This window comes from Macrotis lagotis, chromosome 4 (genome assembly GCF_037893015.1).
Source record: "Macrotis lagotis isolate mMagLag1 chromosome 4, bilby.v1.9.chrom.fasta, whole genome shotgun sequence".
In the NCBI taxonomy this organism is placed as follows: Eukaryota; Metazoa; Chordata; class Mammalia; order Peramelemorphia; family Peramelidae; genus Macrotis; species Macrotis lagotis.
Genome location: NC_133661.1, coordinates 163,600,228 through 163,627,195, shown reverse-complemented (window position 1 = coordinate 163,627,195; position 26,968 = coordinate 163,600,228). Strand labels below are relative to the sequence as shown.

The 26,968-nt window shown below is 33.5% G+C and overlaps 1 protein-coding gene across 6 annotated transcripts in view; it reads right to left on the bottom strand.

The window, feature by feature from the left end:
- Positions 1–229: 229 nt before the first annotated feature.
- The window catches only part of SLTM (SAFB like transcription modulator), a 51,850-nt gene continuing 25,111 nt past the window's right edge, over positions 230–26,968 (bottom strand). For 2 of the 6 annotated variants that reach the window (XM_074234559.1, XM_074234560.1), the window contains 16 exons: positions 25,748–25,775; positions 23,862–24,330; positions 23,246–23,295; positions 21,237–21,355; positions 17,208–17,357; positions 17,002–17,111; positions 16,738–16,901; positions 15,881–15,966; positions 15,536–15,693; positions 7,034–7,214; positions 6,400–6,524; positions 5,675–5,845; positions 4,630–4,998; positions 4,378–4,522; positions 2,870–3,030; positions 230–1,237 (listed from right to left, as the gene is read on the bottom strand). In XM_074234559.1, coding sequence (XP_074090660.1) covers positions 1,129–1,237; positions 2,870–3,030; positions 4,378–4,522; positions 4,630–4,998; positions 5,675–5,845; positions 6,400–6,524; positions 7,034–7,214; positions 15,536–15,693; positions 15,881–15,966; positions 16,738–16,901; positions 17,002–17,111; positions 17,208–17,357; positions 21,237–21,355; positions 23,246–23,295; positions 23,862–24,330; positions 25,748–25,775 — 2,595 coding nt within the window. In that variant the 3' untranslated portion in view covers positions 230–1,128. The remainder of the gene's footprint in view (positions 1,238–2,869; positions 3,031–4,377; positions 4,523–4,629; positions 4,999–5,674; positions 5,846–6,399; positions 6,525–7,033; positions 7,215–15,535; positions 15,694–15,880; positions 15,967–16,737; positions 16,902–17,001; positions 17,112–17,207; positions 17,358–21,236; positions 21,356–23,245; positions 23,296–23,861; positions 24,331–25,747; positions 25,776–26,968) is intronic. The other 4 variants (XM_074234562.1, XM_074234563.1, XM_074234561.1 and 1 more) reach the window with 3 other exon arrangements.

The window sequence follows — 26,968 nt, the reverse complement described above, 5'->3', positions numbered from 1 at the left end:
TTTGGATGTGTTAAATTATACTGCTAACAGCAGATACCTTTCTGTAACAAGATTTCTTTCAACTTGGGTGAGTTCAGCTAAAGAGTTGAGCTGACAGGTCTATTGCAAAAAGACAAAGTAGTTTTATAAGCTAACATTGGTGATCTACTACAGTTTTGATTTTGACTACATTATTATCATAGGACGTTGTGATTTTGACCTAAAGGGAGAAACACAAAGACTCATACAATTCTAGGTGCGAATTTTTATTTAACAAAGGCAGCGATTCTTCCTACATATAAAATCCAAGGGGATTCATTGATTTCAAGTTTGGATTTCTTCCACATCTCAACAAAGTTGGGAACATGGAAAACAATTCTGAAAGATGGAATTTATCCATCAGATATTGTTTCCTAGTCGATTATCCAGACACAAACTTATTGGTACAATTCAGTAAAAGTTCCATCCACAGTTCAAGGCCTCATCATACTTAGTATATTCCCACACAAACTCAATTACATTCATTGTATAATTAAAAATGTTCAAGACTTAAACAACTATACAGAATATGAAGGTTTATTTCAAAAAGGAGTATTTTTACTGGGATACACAGATGCACTTAATGTAACAGTACCTTCTGCAAAAATAGGTTACATAATACTCAGAAATGCAAGAAACAATTTGATTTTCTACAAATTAGACAGCAGATGTTTTTCTTAGCTTATATAACCTTCAAAATGGAGGTCATAAATATGTATCTTGTGACAAAGTAGCTAATTCTAAAGCCTGACACCACAGAGCTAATGTTGGTAACTTAAATGACTATTACACAGTTGCAAACTACTCTTCATATTCACACAGTGTTAAAACAAAATGGTTTCCATTCCAATATTCTTTGCTTCTTGAATGGGACTCTAGTGCTGCAAGGAAAAAAAATGTTCAAAAGATACACAAAACTATTTAAAATTACAACATAACTATTAAAATACCATCTCAAATTGAGGAAAGCAATCATGTTTTTAAAAAAGAAAGAAAAGGGGGGAAAAGGAGTTCTACTGGACTCCTAGATAAGTCATTTGTCCTTTGACTTGTCAAAAGTTTATAAGAGATTTCAATAAATTATCTTGAAACCATGTAAAGCAGCACATTTCAGAATCTTCTGGGAGGTCCACCCTTAAATGGTTTAAATCCGGAGCCACTTCCTCTTTGCATAGAATTGCCTGTGATCTGTACAATTCTATTAATTGGTGATGAATTACTGGAAAAAATTTTTAAAGAATGTTAAAGATCATATTGACAAAACATTTTATTAAGCATACACAATGCATATACATCCAGAAATCAAGCATCTAATACAGGAACCAAAGAATACATAAAACAAATGTGACTTAGACTGCAACTTGTTTTTAATTTAAATAGGAAGAATTGACACATCATCAAAAACTGAAGCATAATTTAGGTGGTACAGTGGAGAGAGCACAGGCTCTGGTTGTCAGGAGGACCTGAGCTCAAATTTGGTCTCAGACACTTGATACTTATTAGCTGTGTGACCTTGGGCAAGTCATTTAACCTCATTGCCTTATCCACCACCCCCCCCAAAAGTCCCTGAAACATAAGGTAGTATCTAAGTAATTGCTAAAATGAGAGATACAAATGTTAAAAATATGAAAAGGTAAGATAAGTGGATGTGAAATTTTTTTTTGTTTAAGATGCCTTAAGGAAGAGATTGCCATGTGAGCTAGATTCTAAAGATAGGGAAAGATTTCAAAAGAAATTAGAACACAAGCAAAGTCTTGAAGTTAAAGCTGAGCATGGGGCATTTATATATATGTGGCTAGACAGAATGAAGATTTCTACTGTCTAAGCTAAGGCTTAGGGACTGGATGAATTCAGCTTATAAAAGGTCTTTAACTTAAATGCCAGGTTGGACAGTTCAGACTTGACTGGAGCCAGTGGTAGCGAGAGAATCAGACCAATTAATTTCAAAAAAAGAGGACTTCCTTTGAGAAATTTCCTCTTATGAGTGCATGTCAGCACCTGCTTGGAAACTTACAGGCCTGAATTGTTAAATGAGAAGGAGGGTATGTAATTTGCCCAAGGTCAGACAATGATTCATGCTTCAGAAGGATGATCTGAACTCGGGTATTCTGAAACAGAGGCCAGCTCTCTACCATGTTGTCTATTATTAAGCAAAGAGTCATCCTCAGGTTTTCTTCATTTTTTTTTTGCTTTTTGTTTTTTTTGCAAGGCAATGGGGTTAAGTGACTTGCCCACAGTCCCACAGCTAGGTAATTATAAAGTGTCTGAGGCTGAATTTAAACACAGGTCCTGCTGACTCCAGGGTTAATGGTCCATCCATGTGACACCTAGCTACAGCCCCCAAGTACATTATTTTTTGATGTGTTCTAGGAATTTCTGGAATGCTAAAACACAGGACTACTATTTTTTTTCTCTCCATTAAGAAGGAATAATAGGTTAAAAACCTAAAGAAAGGGGCAGTGAGTTGGCATAGTGGATAGAGCACTGACCCTGGAGTCAGGAGGACCCAAGTTCAAATCCAGCATAAGATTTACCTAGCTATGTGACCTTGAACAAGTCACTTAACCCCACTTGCCTTGAAAAAAAATCTGAAGTGTATAGTTCCTCATCTAAATATTCACTCTCCAAAGTGATCAGCCAATAAAAAAGTATTCATTAAAATAAATAAAAGTCATATGCCAACTACTGATGAAAAGATGTAAACAATCATCCAAGAAGGGAAAAACAGCACCATTATTATATTTTTTATTTTTTAACAAAAAGTAAGGTATACTGAACAAAATTAGTGATCAACACTATGTGATGAAGGGAAGGAAAAAACACAGAAAAGCATTATTAAGAGTTATTTTACCTTGTATGCTGGGGTATCATGCCTGCTCCCCCTCGGCCATCACCCATTCTCCTTGTGTCATGATAGCCACTGCCTTGAGAACTTGGACCATGCCATTCTTTTCTTGGTCCACTTGTTTCACGCCCATGGCGTTCAACCACATGCCGATCTTCAGAGTAATGCTGAAAGATGTGTTAAAGAGAGGATCATGGTAATATTGTCAACTTAGTTGCTATATAAAATTTTTGACCTTCTGCTCTCTTATCTATCTCTGTGATTGGACTTGGTCAGAAATGTACCATAGTGCTGAGTGAGATGAGCAGAACCAGAAAAAACACTGTACAACCTAACAGCAACATGGGGGAAATGATCAACCTTGATGAACTTGCTCATTCCATCAGTGCAACAATCAGGGACAATTTGGGACTCTCTGCAATGGAGAATACCATCTGTATCCAGAGAAACAACTGTGGAGTTTGAACAATGACTATTACCTTAAATTTAGAAAAAAAAAAAACCTGCTATCTTATTGTCTGATCTTGCTATCTCTTATACTTTATGTTTCTTTCTTAAGGATATGATTTCTCTCTCATCACATTCAATTTGGATCAATGTATATCATGCAAACAATGTAAAAATTGACAAATTGCCTTCTGTGGAGGGAGGGAAGTAAGATTAGGGGAAAAATTGTAAAACTCAAAACAACAGACATCTAAAAGCAGGGATTCATATATAACCTATTATCAAAACTGCTTGGTCAACTTGGAGGGCGGGGACATAATGAAGGGAAAGAATTTGAAATTCAAAATTTTTTAAAACAATTGCTAAAATTAAAAAAAAAAATCAGTAAAATGTAAACTGTTGTTCTTCCCTGAAAAGCTAAAAAACTCTCAGTAATCATCAAATATTCCAGTGGAAATACTGATACATAACCAGAGGTTATGCAATCAAGCAGGTCTAATTCTCTAACTTATGTGGGATGTCTGACATGCTGATATATCATTTATACTTTCTGGGACATGGAAGCCTAACAAGAACTACCTGCCTTAAATTCACTCAGACTTTACCTTTTTAAGGGTAAGTTATTCTTTCAACATACAGGTAATTACAAAAATCTGCTAATCTTTAAGAATTTTTAAGTTATGGGTCCCATCATCAAAAATGGTAAATACAGATAACAAATTTAACAAGATTAATTTCTCTAAGTGGGAGAAATAATCAGAAGACCCCTCTAAGTAATAGCAGTGTACTCTTGAGAATTGATATACATTTCCCCAAAGGTAAATGAAAGACAGGCAATATGACTAGTATCATTAAGTGATTCCACAAAATCATTGGAGGACATTTCAGATAGTGAACAAATGAAATATATATTAAAGCAGTGTTTTGCAGAATTTGATTAGACTTGAACAACTACAGTTAAATAATGGCTAGGGCAATATTAATTGGAGTCATGCCTGTAATTCAAAAAACAATCTTAAAAAAACAAAAACAAAACAAAAAAATTCATACCAAATGTGGATACTTACCTGTCCACCACTTCCTCTTTCTCCCAACACTCCTCTTTCTCCCTCTCTGCTTCCATAACCAGAAGCACTGCTTCGATTTCCTGGGGGAGCACCTCTTACATTATGTCCAGAAACTTCTCTTCCGGATCTCTCTGGTCTTTCACCCCTTAAAAAAAAACTTGCAATAAGGATCTTGGTCAGCAAAGTCCAAAGCAAGTATAACTCTGTTAAGAGAAACAAGTCTAGGTAACATAGAAAATTTAGGGAAATTACCTTGTGTCCCGTTTTTCAGTGCTCATGCCACCTTCATTCTTCCAACTAGTTTGCCTAGGAGGATTTGGACCACCCTCTCTTGGGTGTCTCCCATGTGTTATATCAGGCCTGTCATGAATGATCACTGTCCTCCTCTCATCTCTGTCTCCTCTCACTTCTCGTCTATCAGTGTCTCTAAGTTCATTTCTTGGTGGTGGTGGTTCATTTCTTCTGGAATCACTGAAATTTTTTGGGTATCTTTCAAACCCTGGATCTTCTCTCCGTGCAGTTGGGCGTGTTTTTTTGCCTTCACCTTGACTAACAAAGCGCTCCCGCCTGTTGACAGTTTTAAAACAGTTAAATATCTCCATTTTCCTTATCCTGAAAGAACTAAGGAAAAAAAAAACCATCACCCCAGAAGCAATGTTTTCTCCATTTCTTCCCCATCTAAAATAACTGCTGTCTCTTCTCAGTTATATGGCCTTCTTTAAAAACTAATTTAGGGAAATGGTCTCTAATGTTACTAAGTAATATTCATGTAATAATGACTCATTTCCACTCAAACTAATCCAAAAAAACTTTTTTGGACAAAGAATTTGTTCTCAGAACCCAAGAAAAATTGAAATGCAGAGTAGTTGACAACCTTCCATATACTTTTTTGCTGTGCTACCCTACAGGAAAGTTAACTGCCATTTTCTTTTAATAGTATAAAAATGACAGCCTCTTTATCATCACTTGTTTTTGCAAGGCAATGTGGGGGGGGTATTAAGTGACTTGCTCAAGGTCATTCAGCTGGTAAGGTATCAGATGCCTGAGGCTGAACTTAAATTTGGGTCCCTGTGACTCCAGGGTCAGTTGCTTTTTCCACTGCCACCTAGCTCTGCTCTATGCCATTATTTGCTTTGTCTGTCAAAATTCTAATTCATAACTCATTAAGCAAATTTTCTAAAAGTCATTTCTAAAAATCTATTGTTTAAAATTTTTGACTAAATTCTAACATATTCGAACATTTCCACCCAACAATAAAGCTAAAGAAAGTGTAAATAATCTTTCATTGTAAATCTACCTCTCGAAGGATGAAGACTGTACTGCTGTACCCTCAGGAAATCGGGCTCTCTCTCTGTGATCAAAATCATTAAATCTGTTCTGTTGGCGATTGTAGTCAGATCCATGACTAAATCTTGCGTCTGTATCTAGAGACAGTTTTTTAGTCTCATTCCAGTAAGGATCATCTCGCCTTGTAGGAATGGGAAAAAGAATGTTAGATTAAATGACTATTTTTAAATGGAAGCATAAAAAAAGGAAAATTTGAAACATACAAATTTGATACATGAAATAATAATGTTCTCCACAGATAAACCATCAATTTAAAACAGTGATGATTTTAGATATGAAATATGTACTCTCACTCTGGCCAACGGTCCTCATACTTTCTGGTTTTGGGACCACTTAACTTTGGTAAGGGGTTAGAGGAGCTCCCATAAATACCTTCTCAACTAATTCTCTCCTTTCAGGCAACACCACTTAAGAATATTTTATATTAACTATTTAATTTAGGAGGTTAAAATATGTAATGCGATATACAAGCTTTGGGAAAAATAAAAAATTTTACATGGGCAACTAACTAGTATGCCAGCATGCAACAGTCACTCTCAGAACAGCTTTTACTTTGCTACCTTTGCTCCAGAAGAATGCTGAACTATGCCACCTTGCCACTTACTTGTCTAACTTTTGGCATAATGGGAAAAAAAGGCCAATCCTAACAGTGAGTAACAGAAAGTGAAGAACTACCTATGATCTACATCACGTGGACGTTTCAAGGAATTCCTTTTTTCTTGTTCATAACGAAGTTGTTGTTGTTGCCTTCGCAGTTCTTCTCGTTCCCGAGCAATGCGTTCAGCTTCTTTACGACGTTCCTTAAAAAAGGATGACAAAACAGAGAAGGTGGAAACTAAGCAAAATTAAACAGTTGCAAAAATGAACTCTAGACATGAGTTTAAGAGATCTGAGTTCAACCATCAGTTGTATCACTAATTATTTGTTTTGGGGCAAAAATAACTGTAAAGCAAGGGACTCTTCATGAACTTCATTTAGATAAAAATGAAAAGTTAAAATTTAACTGGAAATATGACTAAAAATATCACATTTGTGCTTAAAAGTAGACAAGAGTTTGGATTGAAACTCCAGCCTCCATTCCATAATCAGACTATCAACTTATATGGACATGTTGCTACAAAGGTCTATCAGCTACTAGTTTGCCAAACAACTATAAATTATTTTATTATTATTGAAATGATATCTAGTACTTAACATTCAGTAGGTGAATTTATGTCCTAACAGACTTACTTTTTTTTATACAGCAAAGTAAATTTTACTTCGGGTCAAACTATTAGTAACCAAATATGAAAAGCTTTACTGAATGCACCTGTTCAATTCGAATGCGTTCCCTTTCCAAGCGTTCGCGCTCCATTCTCTCTCTCTCTAGTTTTTGCCTTTCAATTTCTAGTCGCTCTCTTTCTCTTTGTAAGCGCTCCCGTTCCTCCCGTTCACGAATCATTCTAATGCGTTCCCGCTCTCGACGCTCTCTCTCTGCAAACTCTCTTCGTCTAACAAAAATCAGTATTTAGACACACTTAAGTTATGCTAACATCGTGTGAATACGAATCTTTTTTGAATTTTAATTTTTTTAATTTGGTGTTTGAAAATTACAATTTTTAATTTGGCATTTTTAGTACAACTGGAGACAGGACTAATAAAAAAGCATAAAAAGGGAAGCTTACGCATTTCTGATAAAGCATTTCTCATATTTCTGCACACATGATATCTACTTAAAGGGATGAAAAAGAAAAGTAATAACTCATTTCCAGGGAAAAGAAAGCCAACTTAAGTGAATTTTTCAGAAAACTATTACTCAGGTTCTTTTTTTTTTTTTTAAAGGTTTTTGCAAGGCTAATGGGTTTAGGTAGTTTCCCCAAGGACACACAGCAAGTGTCTGAGAACTGATTTGAACTCAGGTACTCCTGACTCCAGGGCTGGTGCTCTATCCATTGTACCACCTAACCACACCCCCCAGCTCCAGGTTCTTATAGGACCAAAATCTTGCAGTTTTTTCCATCAAAAAGGATAAAAAAAATATACTTGTATAAACTTCTCACCCATAAGGTTTTCTTAATGAATAACTAGCATTATAAATTATAATATGATAAACTTCAATGGATGATAGGTAGGAGAGGTTATTTGCATTTGTATTAAGTAGCCCCCAAATAAATATAATTTTAAAATTTAATTTATTTTTGTTATATTTTACTATCTCAACCATCTGCCTTCTATCCCCCCACCCTACACTAGCAAAGACCATCATTCAACACAGATTTATAAATCTATATTAAAACCAACACATACAGACTTCTTAGCAAAGGTTTTTCTAAGTGTCTATAATGTGAATAACAGTTTTCACACACACACACACACACACACACACACACACACACACACACACTTAGGTTTTTTGCAAGACAAATGGGGTTAAGTGGCTTGCCCAAGACCACATAATTAAGTAATTATTAAGTGTCTGAGACTGGATTTGAACCCTGATTCCAAGGCCGGTGGCTCTATCCACTATGCCACCTAGCTGCCCTCATAAATATTTTTCAAAAAATATTGCTTGATGAGCAGGATGCTCTCAGAAAAATCTTCAAGTAACAGCAATTAAAAAAATGGTCAGAAAGCTGTGAATGTCTTGGCTTTTCTCAGCAATACTGTGCCCCAAGACAACTCTGAAGAAATTATGATAAAGAATACTATCCATCCCCAGAAAAAAGAGCTAAGGTATCTGAATATAGACTGAAGCATATTTTTTACTTCATTTTTCTTGCAGTTCCTTTTCCTGGGGCCAGGGGGGTAATATGTTTTCTTTCAAAACATTACTACAGAAGGGCAGCTAGGTAGCACAGTGAATAGAGCACAGGCCTTGGAGTCAGGAGTACCTGGGTTCAAATCCGACCTCAGATACTTAATTACCTAGCCGTGTGGCCTTGGGCAAGCCACTTAACCCCACTGCCTTGAAAAATCTAAAAAAAAAAATTACTACAGAAATATTTTGCATGTATACATAATTATAATCTATATCAAATTGCTTGCTTTCTCAATGAAGGGGGGGGTTGAAGTGGGAGAGAGAAAATTTGTAACTCGGAAGTTTTTAAAAAGAATGTTTTTACATGTAACTAGGGAAAAATAAAATACTAAATAAAAAGAGAAAATATTCCTGTTACTGTACATAGCATTCTTTTGGTTAGACTCATTTCACTTTTCATTATATCATGCAAGTCTTTCCATGGTTGTTTAAGATCCTGAGCTCATCATTTTATAAAGTATCATTCTATCACAATCATCTATCACAACTTGTTCAGCCATTCCCCAATTGATGGACATCAGCTCAATTTTGAGTTCTTTGTCACCACAAAGAGAGCTAAGAATATATATAGGGTCTTCTCCTCTTCCTCTGATCAACTTGAGAAACAGATCAAATCATGGTATTACTCGATCAAAAGGTAGACAGTTTATAATTCTTTGACCTAACTTCAGATTGCTCTCCAAAATGGTTGGATCAGTTAAGTTCTACCAACAGTAGATTAAGGTTCCAATTTTTCTACAACCCAATGAGATCTCAAAATTGTTTTAATTTCCATTTCGCTAATTCATAATTATTCAGAGCATATGTATATAACTGCTTAATCATGTAAGCAATTGGGTAATGACTCAAACTCTCAACAAAGTTCTCTATAGTTTTAAGATATGACACCTTTTATCTGAGAAACTTCTCAAACTTTTATCTGAGAAACTTTCCCAAATTTTCTGCTTTCCTTTTAATCTTGTCTGTGTTGGTTTTATTTGTACATACACTTTTTAACTTAATGCAATCAAATCTAGACACAAATTCTTCCAGATTGCTTATTTTAACAAATAAGAGTATTCTTACCCCCAAAATTTAAATCTCTAAATATGTCAAACACAAAAGTTACTATAATAATTTGGTGCTGTGCTATTGTTTTCCCTTTGTTCTTGAAGAGGACCTTGACATTAGGATATAATGCCATGCCATGCCATGCCAATGAATTGTATTTTTAAGTGAGGGAGGACCAAAGCAAAGTCACCAGTCTCACTTTCTCCTCTGATGAGGAGATCCTGTGGCCAGATATGGATCAGGAGGACTGGATACGGAAGCCTTTTAAAACTAGGGTCCTTATTAATAGCTTTCAGTTTGACTAAAGCAACACCCTTTTGATGATTAAGGCTAGGCATAATAGAAATGAGGTAGAGGAAACCTCTTTTTAATCTAATTTTTAAAAAAAGAGGAAAAAAATCGATCGAGTGGGGACAATTACAGGAATAGAAATTTACATTCACTTAGCCAATCTGTTTTTTTTTAAGGTTTTTGCAAGGCAATGGGGTTATTAAGTGGCTTGCCCAAGGCCACACAGCTACATAATTATTAAATGCCAGAGGCTGGATTTGAAGTCAGGTACTCCTGACTCCAGGGCTGGTACTCTATACACTGTGCCACCTAGCCACCCCTCACTTAGCCAATCTGGAAACAAAAAATCTCCAAATGTGTAATACGCACTATTTGTAAGAGATCCAAAAAGAATGACCCAACTGATGAGATTGTTATTTTAAGTTAAAAATATTTATATATGTCATCATTATAGAATTTCTATAGCCAAGGAGTAATAAATAAGTCAAGAACATCTGCCCATTACAAACTTGAAAATCATTTAGGTCAGTCTATTTAAACTGAGCAAATTCATAATTTTAGCACAACAACTCCTATTTAATATCATTTTGTTAAAAGTTTTTGTTTTGTTTTTGGCAAGGCAATGGGGTAAATGACTTGACAAGGTCACATAGCTAGGTAATTATTAACTGTGTGAGGACAGATTTGGGCTTGTACTTTCTCTATGGTGCTACCTAGCTGTCCCCTTTTTCATCTATTTGCTAATCAGTTTAGTCAAAGCAGCTATACATTTGAATATAACCTTTGAATATAATACTTCTAGTATTTGCTATACAATTTTTGGCAGGTTCAAAGACAGTCTGTTACTCATTCACTTGGCTACAGCTGGATTTCCCTTTTGGCCTATGCAAGAAAACTCCTTCAATAACTTTTAACAGATAAGAGTGCTGGGTCTGGAATTAGGAAGATATGAGTTCAAATATAGACTCAGATACTTAACAACTGTATCACCTTAAGCTGATCTGTTTAATTTTTTCAACTACAAATTAGAATAGAACATAACTCACTGGGGTGTCATGAGGACCAAATAAAATATTATACAATAATATTCATTAAAAAGTACTTAGCATAGTGCCTGATAAATAAGTAGGCACATATTCCCCTTCCATTCTTTTTTTTTTTTAAAAAAAACAGGTTTTTAGTCTTAGCAGCTTGTTCACTAAAGTTTAACTAAGTGCCATACCCAGGGTATGAAAACTAATTTGTGTCCAGGTGTTGGAAGAATCCAAATCTGGTTTTTCACTCCCAATACTGCACTTCCTCTCTCATGCATGTCATTAAAAAAAATTATGATCTTGCAGCCTATGTATGGGACACTCACAAAATTTGTTTACTGCTAAAATTTTTATAGGGGATAATGGTAATGTCAATTTAAAAATTTTAAGTTAAAATCATTAGTTTAAAATTTCAAGTTAAAAATAACAACTTTTTTTAAAGGTTTTTGCAAGGCAAATGGGGTTAAGTGGCCTGCCCAAGGCCACACAGCTAAGTAATTATTAAGTGTCTGAGACCAGATTTGAACCTAGGTACTCCTGACTCCAGGACTGGTGCTGCACCACCACCTAGCCACCCCTATAATAACTTTTCATCTCTGAGATACCACCTCACACCTCTCAGACTGGCCAATATGACCAGAAAGGATAATGATCAATGTTGGAAGGGATGTGGGAAATCTGGGACACTAATACATTGTTGGTGGAGCTGTGAACTCATCCAATGTTTCTGAAGAGCAATTAGGGATTATGCCCAAAGGGCAACAGAAATGAGCATAGCCTTTGATCCAGCAATACCACTACTGGATCTATACCCAGAAGAGATTACAAAAAGGGCAAAAACATCACTTGTACAAAAAATATTTATAGCAGCCCTGTCTGTGGTGGCACAAAATTGGAAATTAAGTGAATGTTCTTCAATTGGGGAATGGTTTAACAAACTGTAATATATGTATGTCATGGAACACTATTGTTCTATTAGAAACCAGGAGGGATGGGAATTCTGGGAAGCCTGGAAAGATCTGCATGAACTGATGCTGAATGAGATGAGCAGAACCAGAAAAACATTGTATACCCTCTATCAGCAACATGGAGGTGATGATCAAACTGGACTTGCTCATCCCTTCAGTGTACAACCAACCAGGGACAATTTTGGGCTATCTGCAATGGAGAATACCATCTGTATCCAGAGAAAGAATTATGGACTTGGAACAAAGACCAAAGACTATTTCCTTCAAATTAGAAGAAAAAAAAAAACATTATCTTACTGTGTAATTTTGTGTAATTTTACTATCTCATAATTTATTTTTCTTCCTTAAATATATGATTCTGTCATCACATTCAACTGAGCTCAATGTATAACATGGAACCAATATAAAGACTAACAGAAGGCCTTCTGTTAGGGGGTGGGGGAGGAAAGCAAAAATGTGAGAAAAACTCTAAAACTCAAAATAAAATCTTTCTTAAAAAATAAATAAAATATATCCTGTAAAAAAAATAGCTTTTAAGTTAAAATTTCCTTATACAGTGTATGGAAAAGCATAAAACTTCAAATCCTTTACCTCCTGCAAAAGTTTAAAGTTTTATATCCCACAATGGTAGCACAGAGCCTCGCCCTTAGGAGTCATTTAATAAACATTAAGGGGTTTGTATTTAATATCCTCTTGCTTAGTAAGACATACAACATATTTTATTGCTTGTAATTTCCTATGAGAGTCTTCGTTATTTATTATCTTCATTTATCCACCTGCAACTCTGACCATTTTAAAGTATTTGAAACATAGTCCCTGGGTAATTTCATTATTTTGTTAAAAAAGACCAACAGGTTACTAATAAAATAAACTAAAGACAATAGTGGCAAGTGGGACAAGCAGTTTATATACATTCACAACAGTTGGTGGTTCATCAAACAGCAATCAAATATGCTTGGTGAATGTGAGTGAACTATATTAAAGGAAGGGCTAAGCATCTTTTCCATAGGAAAAGTAACTCTATAGTCCATAGTTTTAGATTATCAAATCAAAAACATCTTTAAAAAAACTCCAAGCAAAAACATAGCTGAGGGGCAGCTAGGTGGCGTAGTGGATAAAGCACCAGCCCTGGAGTCAAAAAAACCTAAAAAAACAAAACAAAACAAAAACTACAGCTGGTTTCCCATCTGAGATTAAATTCCTTGCAAGGTTGGGTAGAGTATGACCAACAAATTAAGATGAAAACAGAAAGAACTTTTCCTACATGCAATTTAATACAGTAATTAAGACACTTTCAGGAACAAGGTGGCACAGAGGATAGAGCACAGGCCCTGGAGTAGCTGAGTTCAAATCCCATCTCAAACAAATTACTAGTTGTGTGACCTGGGGCAAGTCACTTAACCCCATTGTCTTGCAAAAGAAAAACAAATCCTCAAAAAAAGTAAGATGCTTTAGTATAAATCTAAGAATTAATAGATTCGATATTGCAAAGGCAAACCTCCATTGTGTCTAGCATGATGAAAGAAATTGGCTATGTGAGAATTATAAGCATCATACTGGGTCTTCAAGGTCTACCCACTGTAAGCAGGATAGCATATGGAATGAAGTTGACAGATTTCTTATACAGGAAAATAAATTAGAAGTCCACCTTAGCATTCTCAAGGGAACCTGATCCAATCACTAATACAGAAATTCTCCTGATGGTATTTTCAGCTGAAATATACGTATGCCAGGAATATGTAATATGTCTGAATCTTTCAACCAATCCCAATACTTTTGTTAAATGGGTTCCCTAATTTTTAATCTAATTGGCCAAGCACTTCACTCTTTCCAAAGTAACTTAACATTTATTGACAGTTTAAAAATTTGACTGACATATATACATATATATATATATATATATATATAAATGTTTATGTGTTTTATATGTATTCTCTGGAATGTAAGTTCTTTATGAGAAGGAACTTTTATATTTTATACTTTTATACCTAGAGCTCTGTGCCTGAAATAGTTGATGTAAAAAAAAAAATAATTATTGCCATATTAGTATCTTGTACTGCTTAGTACTTTTACTTTTTTCATTAATTCTTTTAATATACTTGAAATTTTGTTCTTCCAAATTCATTTTATTATCATTTTTTCTAGCTCAAAGTATTTTTTTTGCTAATTTAACTGGAATGATGAATAAGTAGATTAAATTAGGCAAAACAGTAATTTTTATTATTTTGACTCCACTTAGAAACAATTAATATTTCTGCAAATTATTTAAATTTGACTTTATTTGTATTAAAAAGTGTTTTATGGTCATGGAATACCTGGGTTTGTATTGGCAAAATTATTTTAAATAAGATATCTCTTAATCTCTCTTCTTGAAGGGTCTTCTTTATATACAGAAATGATTTATTTGAGTTCATTTTATATCCTGCTATTTTGCTAAATGTTTCCATTAACTTTTTAGTTGAATACCTACAATTTTCCAAGTCTATGATCATACTGTCTATAAAAAGAATTTTATTTGGCTTATTCTAATTCTTAAATTTCTTCCTTTCTTATTGCTATTGTAAGTATTTCTAATATAATATTGAATAACACTGATGTTGTGGGCATCCTAATTTTACTCAAAAAAGCTTCTAGATTATCACCATTACAAAGAATGCCTGTTGGTGGTTTTAAGTAGATGTTTCTCATTCTTTCAAGGAAAAATTCATTTATACCTGGGCTTTCAAGTGTTTTTAATAGAAATGGATAGTTATTTTATCAAAAGCTTTTTGGGAGATTACTGTAAGTTTTGTAAAGATTTTCTCTCACCTTTATCATAACTTGACAACAGGAAGAAACAAATGGATGAGAAAACTATACAAGTTCTAAAAGTTTAGGGGGAAAAGGTATGAGACTGAGCAGATAATCTATATTTTGGTGACTTGATTTTTAGCTGTGCTCTGAATAATTTGAATCATCAGATGTGAATCACAGATGAATGAAAGCTAACCTCAAATATGGTGATAAAACTTGTACCAATAGCATCTTAATGTGATTCACAAAAAGAGGTGAACTTTTAGAATTAAAAAAAACTTCCCATAACAAAGTTACAGCTAAAATAATGTATTTAAAAGGGTGCTCTTGTCTAAAAATTATCAAGAAAAAAGATAGGAAAAAAAGCACATAAAAAAAACCCAAAGATACATCACTACTCCCCCCACCCCATGTCTTTAACCACAAGATAAAGTTATTCCCATGACATTTTAAATATTCAAAAAGTACTTCAGCTTCTGGTTTGAGATTAAATCACCTTAACATACATTTTCTCCATGAACTACATATTAAGGTGACCATTACATCCCCTAAATACAAAGGGTCAACAAATTCTATAGGACACTTCAATTTTACAATTTTTGCAATCAAAAGATAGTACTGATCGATTTGTAAATAAAATATTTGTATGTATCACTACAGGGAGCCATACACCACAGAAAAAAAAAAAGCACAGAACTTAGAACTGGAGGACCTGATTCCAAAGTCTGCTATCCAGGCGAGCAATTTAACCCCTTTAGTCCTCAAAATTTCCTAATCTGTAAAAAGGGTAGGTATGGCTAGAGAATATCAACTGTTTCTTCCAATTCTAAATCCTGTCACCCTCTTTATTCATATAGGAAAGTACTTCTTCCCCTTACCTTCTAAGCTCCACTGCTCTTCGTATTCTTTCTAGACGTACTAGATGTTCTCGCATTCTCTGTTCCTTCATTTTTTCAAAAGGCAGTATATCTTTGCGACTTCTGTAGTCTTTGTCCTTCTTTTTATCTTGACTAGCTCTCTCCCTGTTCCTTGCCACCTGGGTGATTAGACAAAATATACTAAGTTGCACTAATATTTGTTAAAAAGATTGCTAGATTAATTCCACTTTGGCAAACTCAGAATAGTGGAATCAAAATATTTTAAAAATACACTCACAGAGAACTGCTGGTAAACTATTAATACAAGAAAAGCTGGTGAAATCGATTTTATTCCAATGGACTTACTTTATCATATCTCCCCCTTCTTGAGGATCTAGAGTGATCTCCTTTTGTTTGATCTAATATTACCATGTGACCTGGACTCTTTGCACCTAATAAAAGAAAAAAGTAGGAAAAGCAAGTAAGAATTACCCCAAATCAGAACAAATGTACTTTCTTTTTATTCAGGAAGAAAAATAGAAAAAAATTCAAAAGAAATTGAGGGAAGCAGGGAAGCAGGGAAGTCGAGGAGTCATCATGTAATCTTATTTAGTCTATCTTATATATATAGAATACTCAACAAAATACAAAACAGTAATATTTTTATAAAATGAAGGTTGACGTTCTGGCAAACACCTTAAAGAGAGAGTACCCAACCCTATATACTCACTGCCTACATAGAACATGCAATTTAATAAACAAAGAATTCATGGTATGGAGAATACATATCAGCAAATCAACTTTAACTTAAGTCTTAAACAAAAATTAACATCATTTATTTGTTTGTTTGTTTGATTGAGCATTTTCCAATTATATTTAATCAGCAACACTCCAGAGTTTTGCAGCAATAAAACCAAGGTCTTGAGTTTGGCATTTCTAAATTAAAACATGTTGTTCCCTTTCCCTTAATCAAACACAATTCAGTGATCATAGCAAGAGTAAGAAAGAGAAAACTAAAATAGCTTGAATGAAAAATCTTTATGTTCTACAAGATAAATAATGGTTGGGTAAGTAAAGAACAAATATTTCATCATTTTTACCTTGTTAACTAGCAACTTTAAAACATTAAATATGAATCTCAACTTCACTGCCATAAAATAAAATTATGTAGAATAATGCATTAGAAAGAGGATCAGATGGAAAAATAAAGGTATATTGCATACTTATTCGTTTCTTTTCTTCGCTTTTTTTAATTGACTCTGAAGTTGGGCCACTTGATCCATTATCACCCTTCTCATCTTTACCTTCTGTTTTCTTAGTTTCCTTACTTTCTTTTTTCTCAGATTTTTCAGATTTTTTTTCTTCTTTTTTGGTAGAGGCTTGAGTCCTAGTCATACCAACAAAAGAAAACTCAAGTAGTAAGAAATAGTTCTCTACAGTGCTAGAGAATTTGTGTGGCTATTAATACCAGACAAACAAATTCTTACTTGCTTGTTTTGTCACTTGCTGTAGATTTTTTATCTCCAGTACTTCTACCTGAACTTGATTTTTCATCACTTTCTTTCTTTAATTCTTTTTTAGAAGGATCACCTTTAACCTGAAACAACCCCATGTCAAAATTTTAAAATCAAGGAAAACTATACCTGAAATTTAATATTATTTTTATTTATTTGTAGCATAAAGCAATGCTTACTTTCTCAACAGAAATCTGTTGTCCATGAAGTTCAGTACGATGAAGGTGTGCAATACATCTAGCTACTTCAGTACTTGAAGACATAGTGACAATACCATAACATTTTGCTCCAGGACTTCGGGCATTAGTAACCACTTTTGCACTAAGCACCTAAGAGAAACAGGTTTAACATTACAAAGCATTAGAAAGTCATTTTAAGGGAAGTACAAGAATAGAACATAATAATGTTCCTTTCTATTCTGATAAAGAATGCCTCATTCAATTTCAATTACACACACAACATTCTATACAGTCACTTATGCAATTTATTAAAATTAGCTTGTTTAAAAATGGAACCTGACAAGCAAGGTTACAGCATAATTTATATCTTTATATATGTACATAAATATAAAATACATTATTTTAAAAAGAAAATATGCTTAACCAGTCATGTCTTGATTACAAAATTGTTTAATTATGATGAGATTAAATTTTTGATATATTCTGCTACGAACCTGTGATTATTCACTTATCCATACCTTCTCATCCTGTCCAATTCTTGCTTATGTACAATAAATTCTTAGCAAGGGGTCCTTGCCCAATTTGCTTGGGGGAGTTTTATTCTTGATCTTGGCCTGGTGTAAGTACTTATGTATAGTACAGTGGGGCTGTCCTTGGGTAATCCTGCATTCTGGCTATGTGACCAGCCAACCTTTTTCTAGTTATATTTCTGACATCTTATGCCATATATCCTTTGCAATTCTTCATTAACATGTGGTAGCCTATTTATGCTCACTATGCACTTCTCCATTGCCCTTTGGGAGACCTGTAAATTTGATTCTTCAGAAATCAAGATACTTCATCCTTTGCAGTTATACACCATCATGGGAGAAGAATGGACCTTTATTTCAAGAGGAAGTTAAAAGCACGTCATAATCTCACATATGTAATACAGCCATTTTTCCTCCTGCTACTCATTCCAGGGCTCAGTTCCCTATGATTCTGCGGTGCCTAGCAAAGATGTGCAACATTTTCGATCAGTTCTATAGACTCGTCCATTTAATTTTAAGTCGAAATCAGTACAATAGGTAATCTTCATCCATTTGGTTTCTTCTGTGTGAGTAATTAAGAATGAATTTTGTCGAATGATTATGGATTTCATTTAGAAGACTGCAATTTTCCAAGGCTTGTTGTAATCAGCACTATCATCCACAAACAAAAAAGCATCCAAAAGACCCTTATCATCTACAGAGGAACTCTTCATTTTGGACATCCTCCATGAGAGTGGAAAACATCTCTGGTAAATATACATGTCCCTATTAATACTTTTAAATCAGGGAGCCAGAGGGTAGAGGCCTTTTCCAATAAAATTATCGTTGTTGTACTAGTTTTCAAAGAACTTAGTATGACTTTAACACACAGAAGGCAGCTTGTTGAAAGACAGCCTTTAAGGTGGCATTTTGCTATCATCAAATTAAAAATATTTTTAAGATCCAAGAGATAATGAGTACAGTGAGATCTTGCCTGTACTGTTCAGTAAACTCTAAGACTATGTCATAATGTGGTCTGGTTTAGAATATCATTTGCAAAAGAATGGTTGTCTTCTTTTCATATCTTTTATCAAGAAAATCCTTGAAATGTGCATAAATTCTTCTTAGAGATTTTTGTAAGGATAGGAGGAACAGGTAATTAGGAAGTTGTTGATATTCTTGCTTATATTTCTTTGATAATGTTCATAATTTTTTTCCAAATGTTTATTATCTTCTTTCTTTTAGTGGGCTGAAAATAAATTCCTAAACAGTCTCAAAATCTTTCCCATCTGAATAAGGATCTCCTTTGTGTGTTCTTTCTCTGGTCTAGACACACTTCTTATCTATCTTAAAAATGTAGCCCAAATTTAGTGGTTAAGTATCATTGATGGACAGAATAGTTTTAATTTTCATAGTACCTTGGCAGAACCTTTCTAAAATTGTTCTTTTAATTTCAACCCTCAATACTCTTGGGATAAATTGATTTAATAAGGTCTCAAGGTTTATAAAATCGATATTTTCTTCAGTGTAATCAGATAATGTAATTTTCAATTATCTCCTTACAAAGAATTTAACAAGAGTTTATATACTAAAATAGTGAGACCACTGAATGCCTTATTTCTTGGCTTAATCAAGAGATAAAATGCTTGTCCAGTTATCTAAGGTTCTTTTCCTTTTTCTAATGTTTACATTCATTAGAGTTCACTGGAAGAAGATGTTAGGAGAGCATATGTCAATGTTTAGTTTGTTTTTTTCTTTTTGGCACAATGGTTTTAAAATTATATAGCAGTACACTAAATTCTTCTAATTTGATACTGATTTTGATCTAAACTCTAATAAACTGATGTCAACATTCAACTACACAAATAGTTCATGTCATCATCAAGTAGTTATTTCTAGATCTCTTCAGAAAGAATTCATTTTTTCACATTATTTTAAGTGCTTTCTACGGTTGGTGCGGTCTGACTCTCTAGGGATTCATTCATGATATAATTATGAACACGTTGGCACTTAAAATTCTAATATGATAATCAATGCTCATGTATGGCAATAAAGAATTTGCACTCTTGAAAAAGAGACAGGACAAAACTTTTCCATCAGGAGAGCTAAGGATGTGGTCTCAAATTGGATGGGCAATGAGAAATGAGTATTAGGAGATCATATCGAGTACAGAGAAAAAAACAGCAATGAACCACTGACAGGTGATAAGAAGATTGAAAAAGTACAATTAAGAGGTAAATGAGTTGCAAAATAGTTAACTTTTAGGCAACTATTTATAGATGAAGCTATCATTTTTTGTAGCAACTCTTTAAATATTCCTGGACCCTTTGGTAATCACATATTTAAGTCTAAATGTTTGTTCTTGGCTGTTAACATATATTTTTTAGCCATCAAACTTAAATCACATTTTTTTATATTCCTAAAGTCATAGTATTATGAGTACAAAAAATGAAATTGCTTCCAGATTACCTAAAAGACAGAATCAATTAAAACACTGGATGGAAGTAACTAAAGGGAGTTCGTGGGTTCCATACAAAAAACTCAAATTTCAAATAAAATAAAATATATCTGTAAGTATGAGGAAAAGATTTTAGTAGAATACTAATAACTATTAGTTCCAGAGTGACTCAGAATCATATTAATGATATCCTTGAATATAATTTCTTGTAACTTCACCAATACTTATCGTGGACTCCAGGGAAGAAAAAAAAGCCTACCAAAACACTTATGATTAGAGAATACAAAAACTTCTATTTTTTATGTCAATATCCCATGTGACAATACAATCTTGAATCTAAGGAACCTGCACTCTGGGAAAAAATGATTCTCGAGTTTATTTTTAGAAGACTAAAGATGGTTATATAAAATGTTTTAAACAAATATTCTAAGAAACTCATTTTCCACTAGTTAAATCTGGTTTAACTTACATTTAATTTGGAAAAGATTTGTACTATCTTTTAGCATAGAAAAGGGTCACCACCACCCCCAGCTTCTAATGGTAACCATCTTGAAAAGTTACATTATGTTTGATCTTCACAATTCCTGTCAAAAATTCAGATACTGAAAATTCTGAGACCATACTAAGTTTTCTAAGCTCAGTTTCTAAGGAGTTAACATCTATCTCAAAAGGTCACTAGGATGTAATAGCATAAAACTAAATCATTAATTCATTTTAACTATTCTAATTTGCCAAAGGGGCTAAAATTTAGTTCTAAGTATACAAGCAATTATTAGGTATTTATCTTCCATCAAATTATTACCCAAATTCAAAATAACTTCTGAGTTCACTTAATCATCAAAACATTGCAATGAATACCAATACAAAACAGTTTAATAATTATGCCAAATGAAAGTCACTTGCTTTTGTAATAGTTTAATAGGTATTTTGAAATATACGGTTCCAAAAGATGTCATTCTAATTTAACATTCCTATGTGTAAATATACATACATACATATATATGTTAGAATGTACTGAACAAAAATATATACTAGAAACACGTGCTTAAATTGGCGAAATACCTTTCCATATTTGCCAAAGAGATTCTTCAAATCAGCTGCTTTGGTATTAGAAGAAAGTCCACTAACCCAGAGATTTCTAGTTGAGCTTCCACTGCTGCCACTAGTGCTACTTGTACTTCCTGAAATAGATTTCATATCAAATGCTGAAGTATATCAATGAAAATTGTGTATGTTTGGATGAGAATTATGTACTATCTTAATTTATAAAGGGCAAGATGGCCACATGTCTCCAAAACCACAATTTATAAACATTAAAATGCCATTGGGGAGGGAGGGAGGAAAGTCATAAAATGCAAATAAATCTGTCCATTTAAAAGTGATAGATTTTGCTATCTTCAGAAAGGAAAACAAATAAAACCCTAAACAATTTTATTATTCCAGAAAACATGAATCCTAAACTTTTGCTACTCCAAAGTATAAGTAAAAGAGGAATAAAAAAAAGACAATTCTTGCCAGCATCTCTCCTGTGAAGACCAAGTATACAGAATGGGAGTACTAATGGGTCATTTATAACCAAATCTGGCAGTCACCTAATCACCATTACATCACTGACAAGAGCAAATTAGCTCGGAGGTTTAAGAGAAAGCATCTTTTGCACATCATAATGCTATGTAATCTTTTGGAGAAGTGACTAAAGACAGGTGCCATAGTTGATAAGAACATTAACATGGAGTGGGAAGACCTGCGTTCAAATCCAGTTTCAGACAATTATTAGCTGTGTGACCTGGTCAAATCACTTAACCATTCTGGGTCTCAACTTCATCTGTAAAAATGGGATGAAAATAAGAGCACCTACATCACAGGGTTATCATGAGGATTAAATGACACAATGTTTATTAAACACTTTGTTAAACTTAAGTATTTTAATACAAGCTAGATATTAAATTTTAAATGAATGCAATAATTTACAAGGGAATATTTTAGTGGCTTTACTGCATTCAAATGACCATTTCCTAGAATTGAATATAATGAATGGGGAAATAGAAAAGTTCTGTCACCCTTCTACATTTCTTCAGATGTGATTTTTTTTTTAAAAGGGACAATGAAATTATCAAGAGTATAGGAGTAGTAGAAAATTGTGGTTAACCAACTACGGTCAATAATGGAGTTAGTGAGTAGGAATATTTACATAGAAAACATTTATTTTCACATCATTAATTTCTGATGTTGTCTTTTGCTGAATTTTACAAGCTAAACATCTTTTACTAATTATTAAAAAGATACTTTTAAGATTTTCAAACGTTTCTGGACCATCATTATCAACACCAAATATCATGGTTATAAGAGGCAAATGTTGAGGGCTTGGATTGTCTTAAAATCTTTTCAAATGGAGTGTTTTATATAAAATTTATAATTCATGACCATTAGGAAACATGATATAAGAAAATAAAGGTTTAGATTTCATTAAACTTTACTCCATTCCTACATTTTTTGAATAAAATATTCCCATCAAGTAGAAAATAATGAAATTTAGAAGACTCAGACCTAATATTCTATAAAAGAGTTTGTTTAGTACTTTAAAAAAAAAGTTCAACCTTACAAAAAAGTTTTAATTTTGGGAGTTCTAATATACTTAATGTCTATTTTATGTAGCATTAACACAAAGATTGAAAAAAAGTGATATGAAGAAATGGGACAGAAATGTTTTCTTTAAATACTCAAAAGCAAGAACAGAAGGTTTAATTTAGTAATTACCTCAAAAGTGGGAAAGTAAATGGTAATCTATCTAAGTAATCCCTTTTCTAATAAGTAGGCATTTAGATTACTGAATTACATATGTAATTACATCTACTTCCCAATCTGTGGTTGACATGCATTGTTACTATGTGTTTAATATTGTATCACTAAAAGTGGGTAAAACAAAAGATGGAGATGCTACAAAGGCCCAAATACTGATTGAAGGTTTCAGAACTCAGAAATAAATGTCAATTATGATAGGAATTGCCAAGGAATTGTTTACTCTGGATAATGTATCATACCACTGCCAATAAAATGATAAAAGTCATTACCTTTGTCATCCTTAGATGATGTCTTGCTTTCTTTAGATTCCTTTGAAGAGCTAAAGAAGCAAATCACCAGAAAGAAGTTGAAAAAACTGAACTAATTGTTAAGTACTGCATTTCAAACTACTTCTATTGATACAAATTAACAATTCCAAAGGGCTGGATTGGGTTATTTGAACAAATGACTCCCTTGGGATTCTTGCACTGATTTTCCCCAAGATGCCTGAAGATCTAGATTTTCTGACAATTCTATTCAGTGGATATATGGCCATCTTCTCCAGATTTCAGGAATGGGACTTGACTTCATTTTGTGTTCTTAGAACTGATAGCTGTTCATTACCATCATCACAAGGATTTTTAAAAATAAAACACAAAAAACTTGTCAATTTGAAAAAAAAACAAATAAATGCTGACAATTCGACAATGCAATCAGTAGGACAAACTGTATATACGAAGATCTTGAATTTTTTTAAAAAGTAACTTATGACGTTCAAAAAATTATAGGCAGGATCATAAGATACTAATTACTGTACAAGGTTCTTGATGCTACCCCCTTAATGTAGAGTGATCTTATTGAATGCTGGAACTCAGTATCGTAAAGAACTGACATAGAAAAACAAACCTCTTTGCTTGACCAGAGGCCCCAGTAGACGAGGGCCCTTTCTTCAAAGTATCCTTTTCTTTGTCTCCAGATTCTGCTTTCTTAGAACTTTCTCTGGCTTCCTTCTCGACAGCATCACCCTTCACGCCGTCTTCCTTCTTACCATCTTTATGGCTCTCGTTCATCTCATAATCTTTGCTTTCCTTCTCCAGGCTCTGTGCAATGGCATCCTGCCCATCTTTTGGCTTACTTGCTTCAGAATCTGTAATTTTCACATTTTTACCTGTTTCTAGGAGGTCATCACCATCAAAATCCAGAGTGATGGCATCTTCAGCCTGGATTGTGACCGAAATGTTGTCATCCTCAGCTTCTTTCACAGACGTGTTACCTTCCATCTCTTCATGAGCTGTCTGATCAGCCTCAGCTAGGTTCTCTTCTGAAGGAAGAGGTTTAGATACTTCTTGTGTACCATCACCAGAACCTGCTATATCTAAGAGGATTTAACAGGAATAAATATGGCAAAACAAGAAGTTTAAACAATTTCATATTCATAAGCTAGATTAGGACCTAGAAAATACAAATTATTAGCACTGATGGAAGGTAAGAAAAAACACAATGGTATTAACACAAACAATCCTTTACCCAGGATCACTCATTCTTCATGAGAAAAAATAAAATTTTCTACATACAAATACCATCAAACAACAATAGTGAGAAAATGGTTCTAATCCAGGAGATACCGGTTCTTCACAACTGCTTCTAAGTTAATGCCATTTAGAAGTATTTCCTCCATGAGAATTTTAAATGTACAGATTCACTATTCAATGTTCAAGACATCATGGTTTAAGACTTGTGACCTTCAGGATTGTGCAGCATCATGACTCCTTGAAAAAGTTTACAGTCTTAAGGATCAAAATTGGTCAAAGTATTTCAGGGTCCTGTCTTTTCAGTCTTCCAATTCAGCTGTTGACTGATGCAGTCCAGAATCATACACAAAGATGATGTAGAAGGCTTCCAAGATGAACTTCTCCAAATGTTCAGGGTAAAATGGCTATTTTCAGTCTTCCTTCTCACTTCACAGATATTCGACAATGTTCAGTCAGTCCCACAATTATAATGTTCAATGATTTCATTCTTGCACTCGCCAAAACAGAAAGACTTCATTCAGGCATATGGTCTCTGGTAAATGTTTTCAGTCTGCAGATTTACTCCATAGCTTCAAGGTTTTTATCAGGCTGCCTTGCTTAAAACACTGTTCCATGTCCTTTCTAGTCCAAAGTATGTAGAATCCTTTGATTTCTATCCAAGAAGTCTTCTAAAACCTCTTGATGACCAGATGTGTAGCATACTGTGATTTCTGTACTTGCAGTTTCATCTGATGGTTCTTTTAAGCAATGAAATTCACTCAGAAGGCTCTGCATGGAAGTTTCTGAAAAGATGCTCTTTAAGCAAAGCACACTTGCCATTTCCAAGCAGCAGCAATGAAAATGAAGTTTTGATGGTGATCCTCTTTCAGGACTAGTTGCAAAATTCAAATACAGTCACATTCTAGGGATCCAGGAGCACGTATGAGTTACTGCAGTATAGATTATGTGCATCAACTTACCGTCTGCTAGAAATGATTTGTTTTTTTTAAAAATAGGAAAAAAATTGGTTTAATGAATTGCACTTTTAGCAATATTTCTACCACAGTAACTGATATGTACTATTTAGTTAAAAGAAACCTTAGTCTTTAAAAAATAAACATGAAAAAACTGATTAATATATTTACTTAATTCACCTAATTACCATAAGACAAACCAATTTTAAAAGTAAGGTTCAAGTCACTAATTCTTTAATCACTTCCTCCCAATTTTCCATTTTCTGAATCTCTGCAACCCTTTAACTCTATTTAACTTCAAACATACCTTTTTCCTTTTCTTCTTCTTCACCATCCTGAAATTAAAAAAAATAATCAAACGTAAATATGAATAAACTTCAACAATAAGCTCAACTATGTCAAGCTCATAAACTAATGCTCTATAAATAAGAATTGTTAAGTTTTGTGAAGTATTCCATTTGACCCATACTCTATTAAAATAAATGGAAACTATTGCATGTATACCTTATTTGAAAAAGAAAGGTCCTATACAATCAATTCAATAATAATGTTCACAATTAACTTCAAATAAGATTGACAATTCCTTTGAGAATAGGAGCGCTGTTGAAATATTTTCCTTTTAACTCAACAGTGCAAAGGCAACTTTTAGGTTATAATTTTCAAAACAGTATCAAAGACCTTAACCAAAAGGCAGTCTGTTTTCATGGGCCTGTAAGGATACTGCAAAGGACAAAAGGGTTTAAAACCAGATAGATATCTTTAATTTGAAGACCTCAAAGGTTAAACTTCAAAACTATTCATAAGAAAGGATAGGGGAGAATAGAAAAACCAAAAATATCTTTTGATTTAAAATGTATCACATTATTTGAAGCACATCTTACCTCAATCTACTTAATAAAATTAATTGTTTCAAAATAATATTGAATGGATGCTACACTGAGAAAAAATTCTGCTATACATGAGGTAATTCAGGCACATAGCACAAAAGATGCACATGGACACAGATGTTAATGTATACAGTCATTAATTCAAAGTACATTTTGCTAATCCAATTACTAAAGCATACCAAGATTTCATTAAATGTTTGGAAATTACATTTGACTGATTAAATCACATTTGTTATCTCAAAAGAAAATTAACTAAAAAAGGCAAAAATCACAAAAAAATTAATTTAAAGCAAAACTAAAGGAAAGAGAGTAGGTTCAAAGTGACAGTTAATATAATATTCTTAATTTTATTTTAAAAAACATGCCATTATTATAAACCTCATAGAACCTTATAACAATTTCATTTTTTATATTTTGGTTGTAAAAATAAATTTTTAGAAATAATCTTAAGGACCTGGAAAGGAATTATCAGATATAAATAACAAAAACACCTTAAAATTAGTGGGGAGGAAAGGGAAGTTTATCAAATGCACGATGTTCAAATCTTTTTTTCTCCTTTTGAGTATTGCTATTTTACTTGATTGGATGTGGAAAGCTAGTGAAAAGAAAAGGAATGAGCAGAATTGTAAGGTAGATTTCTC